Source organism: Camelus dromedarius, chromosome 27 (genome assembly GCF_036321535.1).
Source record: "Camelus dromedarius isolate mCamDro1 chromosome 27, mCamDro1.pat, whole genome shotgun sequence".
Lineage (NCBI taxonomy): Eukaryota > Metazoa > Chordata > Mammalia > Artiodactyla > Camelidae > Camelus > Camelus dromedarius.
Genome location: NC_087462.1, coordinates 2,460,069 through 2,476,766, shown reverse-complemented (window position 1 = coordinate 2,476,766; position 16,698 = coordinate 2,460,069). Strand labels below are relative to the sequence as shown.

The 16,698-nt window shown below is 56.6% G+C and overlaps 2 protein-coding genes across 9 annotated transcripts in view; one reads left to right on the top strand and one right to left on the bottom strand.

The window, feature by feature from the left end:
* The first annotated feature begins 750 nt into the window (after positions 1-750).
* Positions 751-7,456, top strand: APBA3 (amyloid beta precursor protein binding family A member 3). Of its 6 annotated transcripts, none has more exons than XM_031436938.2 (11): positions 751-909; positions 1,554-2,150; positions 2,239-2,278; positions 4,582-4,727; positions 4,860-4,946; positions 5,045-5,206; positions 5,526-5,705; positions 5,822-5,995; positions 6,663-6,782; positions 6,869-7,009; positions 7,093-7,315. In XM_031436938.2, exons 2-11 carry the CDS (start codon positions 1,581-1,583, stop codon positions 7,162-7,164), a joined length of 1,692 nt encoding a protein of 563 aa, XP_031292798.1. In that variant the 5' UTR covers positions 751-909; positions 1,554-1,580; the 3' UTR covers positions 7,165-7,315. The 6 variants fall into 6 exon arrangements, with proteins under 6 accessions (XP_031292798.1, XP_031292796.1, XP_031292795.2 ...); XM_031436936.2 differs by having other exon boundaries at positions 5,822-6,034; XM_031436935.2 differs by having other exon boundaries at positions 6,663-7,009; positions 7,093-7,456.
* Positions 7,405-16,698, bottom strand: part of TJP3 (tight junction protein 3) — a 26,777-nt gene continuing 17,483 nt past the window's right edge. For all 3 annotated transcript variants that reach the window (XM_031436933.2, XM_031436931.2, XM_064479733.1), the window contains exons 9-21: positions 15,877-15,935; positions 15,572-15,641; positions 15,224-15,380; positions 14,330-14,438; positions 13,991-14,228; positions 13,231-13,442; positions 12,020-12,115; positions 10,182-10,252; positions 9,712-9,922; positions 9,529-9,629; positions 8,869-9,174; positions 8,006-8,052; positions 7,405-7,632 (exon numbers count right to left, since the gene is read on the bottom strand). In XM_031436933.2, coding sequence (XP_031292793.1) covers positions 7,530-7,632; positions 8,006-8,052; positions 8,869-9,174; positions 9,529-9,629; positions 9,712-9,922; positions 10,182-10,252; positions 12,020-12,115; positions 13,231-13,442; positions 13,991-14,228; positions 14,330-14,438; positions 15,224-15,380; positions 15,572-15,641; positions 15,877-15,935 — 1,780 coding nt within the window. In that variant the 3' untranslated portion in view covers positions 7,405-7,529. The remainder of the gene's footprint in view (positions 7,633-8,005; positions 8,053-8,868; positions 9,175-9,528; positions 9,630-9,711; positions 9,923-10,181; positions 10,253-12,019; positions 12,116-13,230; positions 13,443-13,990; positions 14,229-14,329; positions 14,439-15,223; positions 15,381-15,571; positions 15,642-15,876; positions 15,936-16,698) is intronic.

Here is a 16,698-nt window from a genome sequence, read left to right as displayed (position 1 = left end):
AGTTGTAGGCTTCTAGAGATTTATGGGAAATGTAGTACTCCGGCCTTAGGCATACATTTATTTTGAGTTCTTTAAACTTGCACAGATACTCTCGGTTGCTGTATGAGGCGACTTCCAAAGAATGTTTCATTGATTTCTTGCCCTTCTTCAGTTACTTATCAATTAAGTATCACACCTTATGCACTCCTGAGTCTATTCTGTGAGCAATTATTGAAAAAGTCAAAATAATAAAAGCTATCACATATTAGACTCATTATATTCCAAGTCTATCGCTAAATCCGTAACCAGCTCGATTTCGTTTAACCTTCACAATTACGAAGTAGGTATTGTCACTATCCCCAGTTTACAAGCGAGGAAGTCAGAAATTCAGGGAGGGAAAGTTAAGCCAGGAGAGCCATTCGGCCTCCCTACTGTGTGCCACACCGGAAGTCAGTGTACAAAAGGTTCCTGCGCCGCTTCCGGTCCCTGGAGTCGCTAGAGTACCTCTTTCACCTCCTGTATTTTTCTCCAGTCCCATTTCTTCCCATCTGCCGTCCCTTGGAATAATGACCACAGCCGTAGCAGACGAGCAGTGATTTTTAACCCCATTTTGAACTTGAGGAACCAAGCTCAGAGGCCCGCTCGGGCTTTCACTCCGCGTAAACGGAGACCCGGGATTCGAACTTATGATCCCAACATCTAGGGCACCCCGCCCCCCACGCCCCACGGCGCGGAAGCTGGGTGGGAGAACTACATTTCCCGGCAAGCCTCCGCGAGCGTGCGCATGCCCAGTGGTTCAGGAACGCTGCGAGGACAGATCTGCCTGCGCCTCTGCCAGGAATTGGCGAAAGTGGGCGAGCGGCAGGACCAGACTTGCCCCGGCTCGGGGTCCTGGAGTCCGCGCGGATTGAGGCCACCTCGGTTTGGGAAGTGAGTGTCCCGGCGGGGCAGAGCGGGTTCAGCGGCCGGCACCGGAGATCACGGGTCTGAAGTCTTAAGTCTGGGGTCTGCGAGAGGACTGGGGTCTTAACTCTTAGCTTTAGGCTTGAGTTGTGTCGTCAGGCTGGGTCTGATGTTCTTGTCTGAGTCGGTCGATGTTGACTGTGGCGTTGAAAGTTTTGAGATGAGGGTCCGCTTTTTGGCATCTTGGTGCTCTAGTATTAAGTCTGAAGTTCTGAGTCTAAAGTCTTGGACGAGGTCTTGAGTCCCAGGTCTCGGGGATCTACATCTGTCAGGCCTGTATCGTCAAGGTGTGTCTTCAACCTGGATCCACGTCCCAGGGGAGGAAGACTTGGAAGAACCAGGCCTGGGGTGAACAGGGTCTGCGAATGGGGAGAGGTCTGGGGTGACAGGTACAGGGGAATCCCCTGGGATTTGGAGCCCTGGGAAGCCACTGCCTTACAATTTCTCATTCTGCGCCTCAGTTTCCTCATCTGGGAAATGGGGATCATGACAGAGCCTTCCTTGCAGTGTGTGATAGGGATTCAGTTATGTGTCCTGTATGAATAGCATCCAGCTAGAACCTGGTACCAAGTTGGCCTCCAGGAAATCTCATCTTTTATTCTCTCTTTCAGATGCTGGCTTGAGCCAGGAGTCCAGGCATGGAATTTTTGACAGCCCCCCAACTCCCTCCAGGACCTCCAGCCATGGACTTGGAGGAGCCCAGGGACACACTTTCAGCCTCTCAGGACCTCACCCCTGATTGCCAGTGGGACCCAGCGCCAGGAGGCCCTGGCAGCCTAAGTCAGATGGAACTTGACGGGCCAAATATTCAGGACCTGGTGCAACAGTTTAAAGCTCTGCCGGGTGATCTGGTGGGCCTGTCCCTAGATGGACCTCCGTGTCCCCTGCACATTGCCACTGGCCATGGCCTGGCCCCACAGGACATCACTGATGCCCATGGGCTCTTGTCCGCTGAGGCCGGCCGGGACGACTTGCTGAGCCTTTTGCAGCAAGATGAGTGCTCTCCTCCCCAGTCGTGCCCCACGGAACCTCCGGACCCTGCTCCTCGCCTGTTGCAGCCTCCTGAGGACCCAGAGGGCAATGCTGGCCCCCCAGAGTGGGCAGAGGGGGCCTCGGCCGAGCGGGGTGGCAGCTCAAGCAGCTCCCCAGAACCCTGGCTGGAGACAGTACCTCTGGTGGCTCCTGAAGAGCCACCTGCCACTGCCCAGGTAGAGCCCACCCCACACTCCAGGGCGCCTCCACTGCCGGGAGCCAAGCAGGCGGACTCAGGCCTGTCCCTCTTCTGTCTTCTTCCAGAGCTCCGAGACCCTGGCTTCATACCCTGCCCTCCGGGAGGGTGAGTGTGCCGCCCACCCTGGCCCCAGGGACTCAAGGGTTTCACAACAGCCTGACTCAAGCTCCCAAAATCTGGCACAGTTTGCCAGTAAAGAGTTGCTTCTAGAGAGGCTCTGAAGTTGGTTTCGAGTAGGTTCCAGAGACAGTCTGGAGAACATTCAAGAATGAGTAGGGGGTGGTAGGGCAGGCTTGGTAAACTGTAGCACTTAATTCTAGAGCGAGGCTTAGCACATTACCATCCGTGGGCCAAACCCAGCCTGTAGCCTGTTCTGGGATGTCTTCTGAGCTAAGGTTGCTTCTGTATTTTTAAATAGTGGAAAACAGTTAGGAATATTTCCTGACATGTGAGAATGATAGGCAGCTCAAACATCCGTGTCCACAAAGTTTTATCGGGACAGAGTCGCGCCCACCCGTTCACTTGTCCGCGGCAGCTTTCCTGCTACAGCAGTCGCACTGAGGAGCTGCGACAGAGACCTTGTAGCCTGTAAAGTGTTGACTGTTTGGCCCTTTGCAGAAAAGTATGCCAGTCTGCCTTCAAGGCATGAGAAGAACCGTTCTGGCCACCTGGAATGTTCTAGACTTCCCCCCCCCCCAAAACTACCTGAGGCTCTAGATCAAAGAACAAGTTTTGTGGCTGTGGGAAAGGGAGCAGGTTTGGACTTTTAGTTCCAAGAGGTTCTAGAGTCATGGGTGGAGCTCTGACTCGCGCAGGTAGCTCCAGAACCTGGCACTTTGCCTGGGGCTCTAGATTAAAGTGACCGGGCTGATGAGGGTGTTTTGGAATGGTGGACAGAGCTGCCGGGTTCTGCTCAGATGGGAAGTCCTAGAACCATGGAGTGAATAAAATTTATTTCTGCTTCTCAACCATGAGGAGCTGTACTGAACAGAGCTGTCCAGTTTTAGAGTCATCAGAAAGTTCTAGAGCTATACGATAGAAATATAATTTGGGCCACGTGTCACTTGGAATTTTTTTAGTTATCCACATTAAAAAAACACTTAATAACATATTAATTAACCCAGTATATATAAAATACTACTTCTATATAGAATCAACATTTTACGATTATTTTACATTATTTTCACATGAGGGCTTCAAAACCCAGCATGCATTTGGTACAGCGCATCTCAGTTCAGACCAGCCAGATTTCAAGTGCAAAATACCCACATGCATCTGGTGGCTACCATAGTGGGTGGGGAAGTTCTAGGACGCCAGAGCAGCCTTATCTGTTGTTCTGGAATGCTTAGATCATGAAGCACAGTGGGCAGAGCTGGCTGGCATTTAAGTTCACAGGGATATGGTTTAATTTCCTGGGATCTATACCTGTGGTTCTGAACCAAAAAGCAATAGCGATGGGTTAGAATCTTCTAGAACCACTGGCAGAGCTGTCTGGCTCTAGGTTGCTCAGGGAATTTAGAGCCATGGGGATACGGCTTTCTGTGGTTCTGGGCTGGGTTGGGGGATTCTGGAACTATGAGCAGCCTTGTTTGTGAACCATTCACATAATTCTTAGAATTACTGGGTGCATCTGCAGTTGTGAATTACTGAGGGGATTCTAGAACCATAGGGAGAGCTTCTCAGTGCTGCCATGATTAAGAAGTTCTAGAACCACAGGGTGAGAAGGTCTGATCCTGGGATGATAATAGGTTTCTAGAACCCCTGGCAGAATTCTGTGGTTTGAAACCACAGGAAGTTCTGGAAACATAGCTCAGGAGCCACCCAGGATTCTGGACGGTAGGAGAGGTTTGGATGTGTGGACAGTTGCCTCTTCCTGCGCTTTGGGCAGTTCTGTGACCAGCGGGTAGAGTTCTCTCTGGTCCTGGGCTGCTAGGGGAGAATGCTAGACCAAGGGGTGGAGCTGACTGGCTGTAGGCTGGGGGGTTGATCGTGGTTCTGTAATGGTGCAGGTTTTAGATATGGGACTGGGACTGTCTGGCTCCAGCCTGATCCTGGAATTCTAGAAACACAGGGTGGAGGGGTCTGGAAGCACTAGAGCTATTTTTGGATCTGGCTGTGGTTCTGGACACACAGCGGGGTCCTGAAACAGTACCCTTTGCCTAGGAGACCCCAAGCCATGGGCAGGGCCAACTCTAGACCAACAAGGGCTCCACTCTGTGAGGGCTGAGTCACTGGTCCGTGGTTCTGGAACAGTGGGTGGACCTGTGCAGCCCAGAGTGCTGAGCTGCAGGGTGGAACTCTCTGTGCTTCCAGCCCGTTTCCGGAGCCAAGACCCTGGGCAGAGCCCACAGCAGGTGGACGAGCCTCGTAGTTCTAGGGGACTGACCTGCCTCTGTTGTCGCCCTCAGTTTCTGGCCCCTGTGACCACGAAGACCTCTTAGACGGTGTCATATTCGGGGCCAAATACCTGGGCTCCACCCAGCTGGTGTCCGAGCGGAACCCGCCCCCCAGCACACGCATGGCGCAGGCCCAGGAGGCTATGGACCGTGTCAAGGTGAAGCCAGGGGCGGGCGGGCGGGCGAGCAGGCAGGTGGGCCGCAGGCCCAGGTCCTCTGAGGCCTCCAGAGCCTGGTGGGGTAAAAGCTGGGTCTTTGGGGGCCTCCACCTCCCACCCCACCCCCTACAGGCTCCGGACGGAGAAACTCAGCCCATGACAGAGGTGGACCTCTTCATCTCCACCAAGAGAGTCAAGGTTCTGATGGCCGACTCACAGGTATGGAGCGGGCCTGGCCCCTGGGGTGTGAGGGCTCCACCAAGGTGGGACTGAACGAGGTCCCCGCAGCCCAGCCTGGTCTCCCCCACCTGCCCCAGGAGGCCCTGATGGACCACGCCCTTCAGACTATCTCCTACATCGCCGACATTGGCAGCGTGCTGGTGCTCATGGCCCGGCGGCGGCTGGCCCAGCGGCCCACACCCCAGGCCCACAGCCGCCGGCTCTACAAGATGATCTGCCATGTGTTCCACTCTGAGGACGTGAGCAGGGGGCTCCGGTTGTCCTGGGGCTGAGGGGGATGCGGGCCAGCCCCTGCCCTCCTCCAGAGCCACACCTATCACCCCAGCATCCTTCCGCCCTCCCCTCCCAGAGGCCCCTGAGCCATATATTCCAAACCTTCCCATAAGACCCTGAGACTGGCGGCCAACCCCCCAAGACCTCCCCGCTCAGGCCTGTCTCCCTTCCCCTCCCCCCATAGATTCTCAGCTTGGGGGTGGGAGGGTGGGCTCTGGGGGTGTCATTAGGGGGGCCTGAAGGAGGTGGGTGGGCCCCCCAGAGAGGTGCCACCCCTCCCCACAGGCCCAGCTCATTGCTCAGGCCATTGGCCAGGCCTTCGCTATGGCCTACAGCCAGTTCCTGCAGGAAAGCGGGGTGGACCCCAGCCAGGTGGGCACCCGTCAGTGCCAGGGGGCCACAGGCCCTGGCCACCTCCACAATGGGGACCTCGACCACTTCTCCAACAGCGAAAACTGCAGGGAGGTGAGCCAGCAGATCCCCCGACCTGGGCCCGCCAAGGGGCCCTCAGCCCTGCCCCAGCTCCTTCCCACCCACCCCTGTCCCCTCCAATCGGCCCTCAATCCCTGCCTCCCCACCAGGTTTCCATCGAGAAACGAAGGGGCGAGGCTCTGGGCGTGGCCCTGGTGGAGTCAGGCTGGGGCTCCTTGCTGCCCACGGCCGTCATTGCCAACCTGCTGCACGGGGGCCCCGCCGAGCGCTCGGGGGCCCTCAGCATCGGGGACCGCATCACCGCCATCAATGGGACCAGCCTGGTAGGGCTGCCCCTGGCCGCCTGCCAGGCCGCCGTCCGCGTGAGTCCTCCGGGCTGGCAGGGGCACAGGGCCTGCGAGGGCCCCCCAGAGGGCAGGCCTGTGTCCCCAGAGGTCCCTTCCCTGGCCAGGTCTCTGAGGCCCTGTCCCGAAGGGACAGGTAGAGCTTTTAGTCCTGCTCGCTCCCGTGCACTTAAGGAAGTTGAGGCTCCGAGAGGGGAAGTCGCTGTCCAGGGAGACCCCGCTGGTGCGGGAGCAAGACTGGAACTCGGCAGGCCTTTCCTCTGTTGCTGCCACGCAGCAAGTGTGTTCTTGAGTCTTGACTGTATTGCCCAGATGGGGAAACTGAGGCCCAGAGGTAAGGAGGGACCTGGCCAGGCCGGAAGGGCAGGTCTGACGTGGTCCCTGCAGCCCATTGCTGGGTGTTTGTAACCCTGCCTCATGGGCATCGCTAGAACCTTGCTTTTGGCCTTGAGAAAGTAGGCCCAGGGAGGTGAGGCCGCCCGGCTCTGGTCTCTGTTCTTAACCGACTCTCGAGGGGTCTTCTAGACTCTACAGCCTGTTTTATGGGTGGGTAAACTGAGGCCCAGGGTGGGCTGCAGCTCAGCAAGAAGTCTGGCAGCCCCCTGCCCAGAGGCCCAGCCAAGCCAACAGCCCCTGTCCTGCACAGGAAGTGAAGTCGCAGATGCTGGTGACCCTCAGTATCGTCCACTGCCCACCGGTCACCACGGCCATCATCCGCCGACCCCACGTCCGCGAGCAGCTGGGCTTCTGCGTGGAGGATGGCATCGTGAGCCCCAAGCCCAGGGACCAAGTTGGGGCGGGCGGCCCCGATTGTGGCCCCCCTGAGCTTTGTGGCCCTTCCTGTTCCCCCAGATCTGCAGTCTCCTCCGAGGCGGTATCGCCGAGCGTGGGGGTGTCCGTGTGGGGCACCGCATCATTGAGATCAACGGGCAGAGTGTGGTGGCCACGCCGCACGCCCGCATCATTGAGCTTCTCACCGAGGCCCACATTGAGGTTCGAGGCGGTGGGCGGGCCCTGGGTGGGCGGGGCCCGATGGGAGGACCCCCCCCCAGCCACTGCCTCCTCTCCTCCCCCAGGTCCACATCAAGACCATGCCAGCCGCTACCTACCGCCTGCTCACAGGCCAGGAGCAGCCCGTGTACCTGTGATCCGCCACCTACACCCCCACCACTGTGCCTTAGCCCCCACCAGGCCTGGAACTCCATCTGTGGACCCTCCTCGGCTGGCCAGGGCCCCAAAGGTTTCCTGGCTCTGTATTATTTTCTGATGGAAAAAATTAAAAGCTTATCAAATGGGCAAGGTTTTGGATCAGGGTCTGTGGGGTCGAGAGAGGAAAGACAGCGCCCAACTCTGGCCCCTCATCCCTGGAAGTCACCAGAACACACTGCTGTGAAAATACTCTGTTTATTAAAGACCAGGCAGAGGGAGACAAGTTCCTAGATTCCGTGTGGGAAACTGAGCGTGGGCTCCAGGGAGGAAAAGGGAGGTCAGGCCCGCTGGCCACCTGGAGGGGTCACACGTCAGTGGCTGGGCCCCAGTCACCGCTGTCTTCGTCAGAGGACTCCACATCTCGGGCTCGTGTAAACTTTTTTCTTAGAGCATCTCGTTCATATGTCCTGGAGATCAGAAAATAGAATAGAGGCTGGGAGTGGAGGGGATGTGGACTTACCTGCAATTGACTGAGTTCGACTCTGTGCTAGGCACAGTGGGTGTGGGCAGAGATGAGCAAACCCAACAAACTCCTACACACCCTTCAAAACCCCAGCTCCAATGTCCCCTCCTCCAGGAAGCCTCAGTCTTCCCAGGAAGAGGATTCATACTCCCATGGCCCTGACTACGTGGGCCTTGGAGCGGTTCTGTCTGGCTCTATCTCTCTAGGCTCGAGCACCGTGAAGGCATAGCTTGGTTCTAGGTGTGTTCTCCACCCCCAAACCCTGGATTCCAGGGAGAGGGTTGAAAGGCCCCAGCGTGGAGTACAGGGACTCTTACCGCATGCTGTCCTGTTGCCACTGACCCTGTGGATGGCGGCCACCCACCTTGGAGAGAGAAAAAGGAGGTTAACACTTCCCCTCAAAGTATGATAAATTGGGGTGAGTAACCACCCCCTGTCCAGCCTCCCCACCTTCGCCCAGGCAGGGCTACCCACAGGCTTCCTCCTCCTCCCCACACAAGTCTGGAGCTCATCCCCAATTTTCAATGAGAAAACAGGCTGGGACAGGGGAGGGCCTTCGCTGAGATCTCCCAGCCTGTCACCAAAGGGAGAGTTAGGTTTCCCATCTGTGACATTCTTCAGAGGGCTGTGGTCAGGAGCTCAGTAACGAGTGTGTGTATGCCAAGCGCTCAGACCGGAGCCAGCCTCGGAAGCAGGGCGCCGTGGATGGTGCGCAGGCTGGGTGCTGCCCAGCCCCGCAGAGCGCCGTCCTGCCAGAGGCAGCAGCGGCATTTGTGCGTTTTTACATTCCCCTAGAGAGTCTGGAGGAATTCACAGAAAGGCACCTCGGGAGCTGCGGGAGCCCCACATAGAATAAGCACTAAGTCAATCGTTGTTATTATTAAGCACCTGACTTCTGTGGGCCAGGACTTGGAGTAAGTGCATCGAGTTTAAACAACCACCTTTGTGACGCCAGGACTTTCGCCATCAATCCCTGTATCCCAGATAAGGAAACTCATGCAGAAGTTAAAATATTTACTTTAAGTGACTCAGTGGTTCAGACACCTTAGGTCCAGATCCCAGGTACTGATCCGATCAGGGAAATGTCTGTTTCTTGACATCTTGGCAGAAAATAGGCCCCGCTGTGTGTCTCTGCCCCGTCCCAAGACCTCTGCCGGGGCCACCCCAGTGCTCTGCTCACCTGGGTCCCCGGGTGACCCAAGGATCTCCCATGATCCTGCAGGATCTGGGGCTCGTCCGCCAGCACAGGCTCCGAGGACCGGGCCAGGGCTGGCACCGGGGGCCCCTCATCCACATCCATGTGGGGCCCACCCTCGCCGTCCGTGTAGCCCTCGCCGTCCGTGTAGCCCTCGCCGTCCGTGTAGACACCACCCTCGCCATCTGTCTCATAGTCGCTGTTGACCCGGCTGTCACAGCTCAGATCTGCGGAGCTGTCGGCCAGGCCGCGGTGAGGGAGTTCCAGGTTGTCCTCTGAGGAGCTGTCCAGCTGTGGGTGTGCAGTGTGTGGCCTGGCTGAGCCAAGACCCCCAGCTCCGGCCCTCCCTGATCTTAGACCAAACCTCAGACCCAGGACACCACCCTTCAAACTCCAGTCTTCAATCTTAAGTTGAGGCTTAGCCCTTGACCCTAGAGTGAGTTGTGACCATTGACCTTGCTCAAGGCTGAGCCCCTGAGTCTGAGCTAAACCCCAACCCTTGACTCCAGCCCCAAACCAAGTCCCCCAATCCCATCTCACCCTGGGAACCAGGTCCAGATCCTAGCCTCAGGTCAGATCTTGGCCTTAGACACCCCGGGTCCCTGACCCTGACCCAGCCCTAACTTCATATCCTGGCCCAGGTACCTGGTCCTCGGCCGTCCAGATGGGCCAGGTCTGCTGCTCGTGGATAATAGCCTTGAGCTCTTGGTACCAGGTGTCACTCGTTGCTAGTAGGGGGATGGTGGCTGTGGGGAGGGGGCATCAGTGTGTCCAGGAGTCTCGGGCCGGGACCCACCACCCACCCCAGACCCCCAGCTCCCGCCCCACCTGTGAAGAGGTGGTCACTGTGCTTCCGCAGCTTCTGGGCCTGTGTGTAGAGGCGGCGGGAACTGCGGCGGGAGGCAGGTGCCAGCCATTGGCGCAGTGCCTTGAGGGCTGTCCGGCTCTCAGGGACGCAGAAGACCACAATGGGGTAGTACTGCACATAGTTGAGGCGCTCAATGGCTGAGGGTGTCACATCCAGGAGTGCGTGCTTGTCCTGGGCCAATCCAGCGTTGGGGGCAGTTGGGGAGGGAGACAGAGAGACAGTGGAGAGAAAAATGCACCCAGAAACAGAGCATCAGAGACAGGCCAAAGAGACAGGTGAAGGATCAGAGAGATGAAGAGTCTGAGGTCAAAGTGGACCCCAGCTTCACATCCACAGGCCAGCATATTGAAGTGGGGCTTGGTAATAGCCCAGGCCACAGTGTCTCTGTTTCTGCATCCATGACATGGGACCCACACAGAGCCCAGCTTACTTTCTCTGCAATCACCCGCACGGTGTCCAGTTTGATGATCTTAGAGGGGCTGTCGGTCCTTGACACGCTCTCTGTGGAGGGGAGAGGCGGCTGGCAGCTTCAGGAGGGCAGTCTGCTGGCCCTTCAAATTCCTGTTTTCCTGCCCCCACCCCTGCTCCAGAACCCACCATGGCTCCCCAGGGCCCTTGAGAGAACTCCTAACAGCAGCAGCAGTAGCAGCTCCTGCTGGCCTCATGCCGGACATCACACTGGGTCCCCTCCTGACCATGGCCCTCACCTTCTCCTCCTGAACAGGAGTGTCCCATCTGGTGGACGAGGAAACTGAGCCTCAGGGACATAAGGTCCCTAGCTCAGAGTCACTGAACCAATGAGAGGCACTGTGAGGAGGCTTATGTCTGTGCTCCAGACACTCACTATCCCAGGCTCAGTCCCAGCTCTGGGCCTTTGCTCGGGCTGTGACCTGAAAGAAGTTATTCTCCCATACCCCTTGTGTCCTCTAGCACCTGAGACACAGCACTGCTTCCTCCAGGAAGCCCTCCTACATAGCCTGGCAGCTGAAGGTGAGGCACGCCCTGCCCTTGGGGGGAGCCTAAAAGGGCGGGGGACATGACCTCATCTTTTTTCTCTTTGTTGTAAAATGTGTGTAACATAAAATGTGCATTTTTAAGTGCACAGCTCAGTAGCACTAAGTCCATTCACATTGTGCAACCCTCCCCACCATCCATCTCAAGAGCTTTCTCATCTTCCCAAACTGAAACTCTGTTCCCTTTAAACACTCACTCCCCGTTCCCTCCCCCAGCTCCCAGCCCCCACCATCTACTTCATGTCTCTGGATGTGACTCCTCTAGGGACCTCCTGTGAGTGGAATTAGACAGTGTGTGGCCTTCTGTGTCTGTTTCTCTCACTGAACATCATGTCCTCAAGGTCCATCCATGGTGCAGCAGGTGTCGGAATTTCCTTCCTTTTTAAGGCTGAGTAATATTCCACTGTCTGGGTGGACCACATTTTACTTATCCATCATCTGTCCATGGATACCAGGTTGTGTCCACCTTTTGGCTGCTGGGAATCATGCTGCTACAAACCTTCGTGTACAGGGATCTGTTCAAGTTGCAGCTTTCAATTCTTTTCAAGTGTCACAAGAAATTGTTTTAACATCTTCTCAACCATTTAAAATTAATAAAAACCATTCTGAATTAGCAGACTGAGTAAAAACAGCCAGATTTGGCCCAGGAGCCGTAATCTGCTGCTCTAGCTTATTGGAGGGGCTGTTGGTCCTCAACACGCTCTCTGTGGAGGGGAGAGGTGGCTGGCAGCTTCAGGAGGGCAGTCTGCTGGCCCTTCAAATTCCTGTTTTCCTGCCCCACCCCTGCTCCAGAACCCACCATGGCCCCCCAGGACCCTTGAGAGAACTCCTAACAGCAGCAGCAGCAGCAGCAGCTACTCTAGCTTATTGTTTCTGTAGTTGTTAATTTCTGGTCTCCTTGGGACCTTGTATATTTTGTTTGATGCTGAGTGTATAGGTCGATAATCTCTTGAACAAATGAATGGATCATTGGCAATTGTCCATTTGGCTCAATTGGCAGTGGCTGCCAGGTGAGTTGTGTTAGGAAGGATTCTGAGGCTTTATCTGGACAAAGAGTGCCAAGATTGATTGAGGATGTCTGGCCCAGGCATTGGAGGGGGCTTCTGGTGGCTGACCTGCCTCATGTTTGGTATGGCTGCTGTAACTCTTTCCCCTAAACAGCATCATTAGCAGCGCCCTCATCAGGCTGCTTCAACCTAGAGACTGGGGAAGGGTTACGAAGCAATTCACCCGTGAACAGGACCTGGTTTCTCACCTGCAATTTCAAACTTATCAGGCATCTCAGCAGTCAACTTCTGCATAGCAATGTCCGCCACGGGTCCCAGGATCACCACCGGGCGCTTGAAACTGGCTGCGGGGCAGAGAAACAATAACCAGAATCAGGATCTCCTTTGGGGAAAAGATTGCTAGCCTCTTGCACAACTGCCTCTTCACTTTCGCCATAGTAGTATCCTATCTGGCCAGGCCCATGGCTGCCCAGCTAAAGACTACAACTCCCAGCTTCCCTTGCAGCTAGGGATCGCCATGTGGCTATGTCCTGGCCAATGGGATGCAAGTAGACTGATGTGCGAGATCTGGGTGATATCCTTCAAGGAAAGGTGCGAGCCCTTTTTGCCTTCTTTTTGCCTACACAGGGACTGTTACTTGAAAAAAACTTGTGTTCATACAGCTGTCTCTCCGGGTGAACCCAGCTAACTCAGCGGTAGGCAAACACCATTACAACCCTCTGGCTACATCCGGGCTCCTGCCTGTTTTTGTAAATAAAGTTTTATTGGCACCCAGTCACATCTGTTTATGTGCCATCTCTCCTGCCTTCCTGCAGAGTTGAGTCATTTCGACGGAAACCATCTGGCCAGCAAAGCCTAAAATACTTAGTGACTGGCCCTTTGCAGGAAGAGTTTGTCGACCCCTGGCCACACGGATACTCCGTTTGACCAGTGAGGAAGCAGACGCATAGCATCTCGGCTGGAGAAAAGTGAGTAGCCAGCCCGCTCTTGGCACCTGACTGTTCTTTTTTTCTTCTCTCCTTCCGGGCCTCTCTCTTAAAAGCGCGATGCATTCAGATTTCTAAACTTTCACCAGCTGGGGTAGGAATTGAGTAGGCCTTTGGTGTTTAAGTCGTTTTCGTCTGGACGTTAGAGCAGCAGCTGTGGAGCAGATCGGCCCTCTCCCTCCTGAGCCACCTGCTCCTCCCATCCTGTGGTTTCTTTAAAGGCCTCTGCCCTCGGCTTTCATCCTTCTCCCCTGAGGCTGTGGGCAAGCGCTCAACCTCTTCCCTTCCTGAAATCTGGGTGAGCTGTATTTTTCTGCCCTGGTTCTCCGGTAGGGACAGGAACTATGTGCTGGTTTTGCGTGCGTATTTTCATCCTAAAGTAACCAAAAGTGAGTATTTCATGTGGAGGGAGAGAGGTGAGGATTGTGGCTCCTGAGTCCTCTTATTTGAGGCCCCTCTGGCCCACCCCCCACCTTCTCGTAGCACAACGCGCTCATATGGCGGGTAGTGGCCCTGCTTGGTCAGGGACGACAGATCCTCGCGGCTCTGATGGCTGGTCTTCCTGGCTCCCCGACGAAGACCCCGCAGCCGCCAGAACTCGGCCCGGGTGCCAGAGTTCGCTGAGGTGCCGGGTCCGGCCCCCAGGGCTCGCTGGGCGGCCTCCAGACTGGCCAGCTGCTCTGCCCTGGAGTGAAGAAAGGAGTTGAGTGAGCACTGGGGTCTAGGATCACAGCCCCAAAGATATCCCTGTCCTGGTCCTGGGCCCCGTGAATATGTCACCTCACATGATAAAGGGGACTCTGCCGGTGGGATTAAGGCCCCTGGGATGGGGGTGACCCTGGATTCCCTGGGGGCTCAATGTCACCACAAGGGTCCTCCTCAGAGGGAGGCGGGAGGGTCAGAGTCAGCGAGAGACAGGAGATGCTGCGCTGTTGGCGGTGAGGATGGAGGGAGGGGCCGCGAGCCAGGGGTGCGGCGCCTCTAGAAGCTGGAGAAGGCAGGACCTGATTCTCCCTGGTGCCTTTGAAGGAACCAGCCCTGCCCACCCCCAGAACGTGAGATGATAAGTATGTCTTACTGGAAGTCCCTAGGTTTATGGTAATTAGTTACAGCAGCTGCAGGGAACTCATACAAGCACCGGCTGGTCTGCCCTGAGCCTTCTGCACAGCTCCCCAAGTGAGTGCCCAAGGATGCTTAGTGGCACCCCGCCCATTTCCAGTGGGCGGTCCCCACCTGCTCTGGTTGGGAATGATGCCCCGCTCTTTCTCCCGAAGGTCACGACCCATGCGCACCGCCAGCCAGTGGCCTCCGCGGGCCTGGCTCTGCCCGGGCCCGGGGTACAGTGTGTCCAGCACGTGGAAGACATCTCCACGGGTGAAGCCCAGGCCGGATGGCGGGCTGGGCTCCATCTCAAAGTGCGTGCGGATGTAGAAGGAGTCGCCCACACGGGACTGCACCATCCTCCGGAAGACTGTGGACGGAGGAGGCTCCGTCAGGTTCTGGCGGTGGATCCCACCTCACCCCTGGCCCCGCACGCCCCCATCTCGTGCACACATGCACACACACACTTACTGTCGTGCTTCCGCTGCGTCACCAGCTCCACCTCCTCGCCCGGGGGCAGCTCCAGCAGGAACTGCACAGCCTCCTCCCGGGTCAGGTTCCGGAACTGCGTGCCATTCACCTGCCAGGAAGGAGGGAAGGGGTGCAGGGCTGGGACGAGGCTCCGGACATCCCCGGCGAGCATGAGATCCCAGCTCTTCCTCTGGACAAAGCCCTCCCCTCCCCCCACCTCCTTCCAGAGCTGCTTTCGAACGGGGAGCATTGCCTCTGGCAGCCAGGGTGTCATGCACACATGGAGGTCTGACCCAGAAACCAGGATATGAAAAATACAATCAGTACACACACAACTGAGGCTCCAAGGGTTGTCAACACCGAGACGCCAGAACAGGGGTCACAGCTTTGACAGGATCAGGACACTGGTGGGAATTTTGTGATGCTCAAAAGAGTCGAGACAGGCATGTGGTCGCAACAGGGACACAATATACAGACCCAAGCAGTGGGTCATAGACACTGATGATCGTGGAGGCAGTTACGAGCCCAGGATTCCGACATGGGGCGTGCAAGCAGCACAGAAAGGGACGGTGGGTGGACATGGGGACCAAGCCTGTGGCACAGGCAGTGTGGCCAGGACACAGGCAACTCAGCTGTGACAGACAGGGAAACTGTGACATTGATAACAAGGCAGTGGCCTGGAAAAGACCGTGAGCTGGACACCGGGTCATGACATTGACAACAAGGAAGTGACATGGACAAAGTCATGACCCAATCAACGAGGCAGGGAAGCATTAAAATGTTAGAATGTCTGTGGGGGTCTTGCCAGTCCCCGGGGGGCCCTGGGGGAGGACACACAAGCAGTGACAGACTCGAGTACCACCCAGCAGGCCCGCCGCCCGCCACCCCACTCACCTGCAGAATCTCGTCTCCCTCCTCAATGCCCTGCCCGTCGGCCGGGCTGCCTGCCTGCACCCCGGACACGAAGATGCCCACATCATTGCCTCCCGCCAGCCGCAGCCCTATGTTCCTGCCCTTGAGGAAGCGGATCACCCGCGAGTCAGGGCTGTACCTGCGAGGGGAGGCGGAAGCGACGTCAGGAGGGATGGGAAAGCCCCACCCCCTCTGGGGTTCAGTGTCCCAACAGCCCCACGTGGCCGTCCCGCTGGACACGCCGATGCGAGCAGGCAGGGTGATGATGGTGGGGAAGGCAGCCTGGGGTGTGGGAGTCTCAGCTGGTGGGCTTCTGTCTGGAGCACATACCCATGGTCCTCCACGCTCTGCCTGCTGGGTGCCCCATAGCTGTCAGAGCTCCCTCGTCGCCTCGGGGAGTCTGAAAGGGAACAGCCAGTCTTTCCCAAGCACTCTGGCCAGTCCAGGCGCCAAACCTTTGCTGTAGGGTGTCCCTGCCCTGTGGAATGCTGCCGCCCAGCCCCCTCCCTTCCCAGGGAACTGTCCCTGACCACTTAGGCCCCTGCCAGCCCCTCCCACTCTGCCTGGCACAGCCTTACTGGCTGGGATCAGAAAAATCAGAAGAGGGGTGCTCAGAGTTAACAGCCTCTGCCCACCTGGTTCTGACACGGTCCTGGAATCCACTGAACTTCCCTGCCGAAGCTGGGGGCTCTCCCTGGTGGGAAACAGATGTGGGGTAAGGTGGGGAGGGGATGTCGAGCAGCAATTTTAAGAATTTTAATTTATCTGCACTCAGATTCAAATCCTGGTCCTGCCCCTCTGCAGCTGGGTGACCTCAGGCCCTCTGCTCCCCCTCTCTGATTTTATTGGTTTTTGTCTTTTATTGTTTTTGGCTGGTGTCAGAGGATAAGATTAGGTTTTTGTATTTGTTTATTTTTAAATGGAGGTGCTGGGGATTGAACCCAGGGCCTCATGCATGCTAGGCATGCACTCTACCACTGAGCTATACCCTCCCCACTCCTGCTGCCCGCTTCTGAGCCTCAGTTTCCTCCTCTGAGCCCTGGGATGGCTGAGTGAGGTTTGTGGTTTTAATATTAGTGAAAAGTTATAGAAGGTGCTCTGGACTGAATGTCTGTGTCCCTCAAATTCATACGCTGAAGCCCTAACCCCTCCACCCAACAATGGGATGGAATTTGGATGTGGGGCCTTTGGGAGGGACCAGGTTTAAATGTGGTGATGAGGATGGGCCCCCCGTGAGGTGATTAGTTTCTGTATATGAGACACCAGAGATCACTCTCTCCTCCATGTGAACACACAGCCAGAAGGTGGCTGTCTGCAGGCCGAGAAGAGGCCTTCACTGGGGACTGGCCACGCCAGCCCCCAACCATGGAGTCCCCTCCTCCTGGTCTATGGTGTTCCGCTCTGTGGTGCTGTGTTAGCAGCCCAAGCTGCCTAAGACAGACTTCAACCACAGGAAG

Excerpts from the sequence above, each read along its gene's own strand:
- APBA3 (XM_031436934.2), top strand. The coding sequence starts at position 1,581 with ATGGAATTTTTGACAGCCCCCCAACTCCCTCCAGGACCTCCAGCCATG. Across the intron at positions 4,947-5,044 it reads TTCTGATGGCCGACTCACAG|GAGGCCCTGATGGACCACGC; the intron begins GTATGGAGCGGG and ends CACCTGCCCCAG. Across the intron at positions 5,706-5,821 it reads ACAGCGAAAACTGCAGGGAG|GTTTCCATCGAGAAACGAAG; the intron begins GTGAGCCAGCAG and ends CCTCCCCACCAG.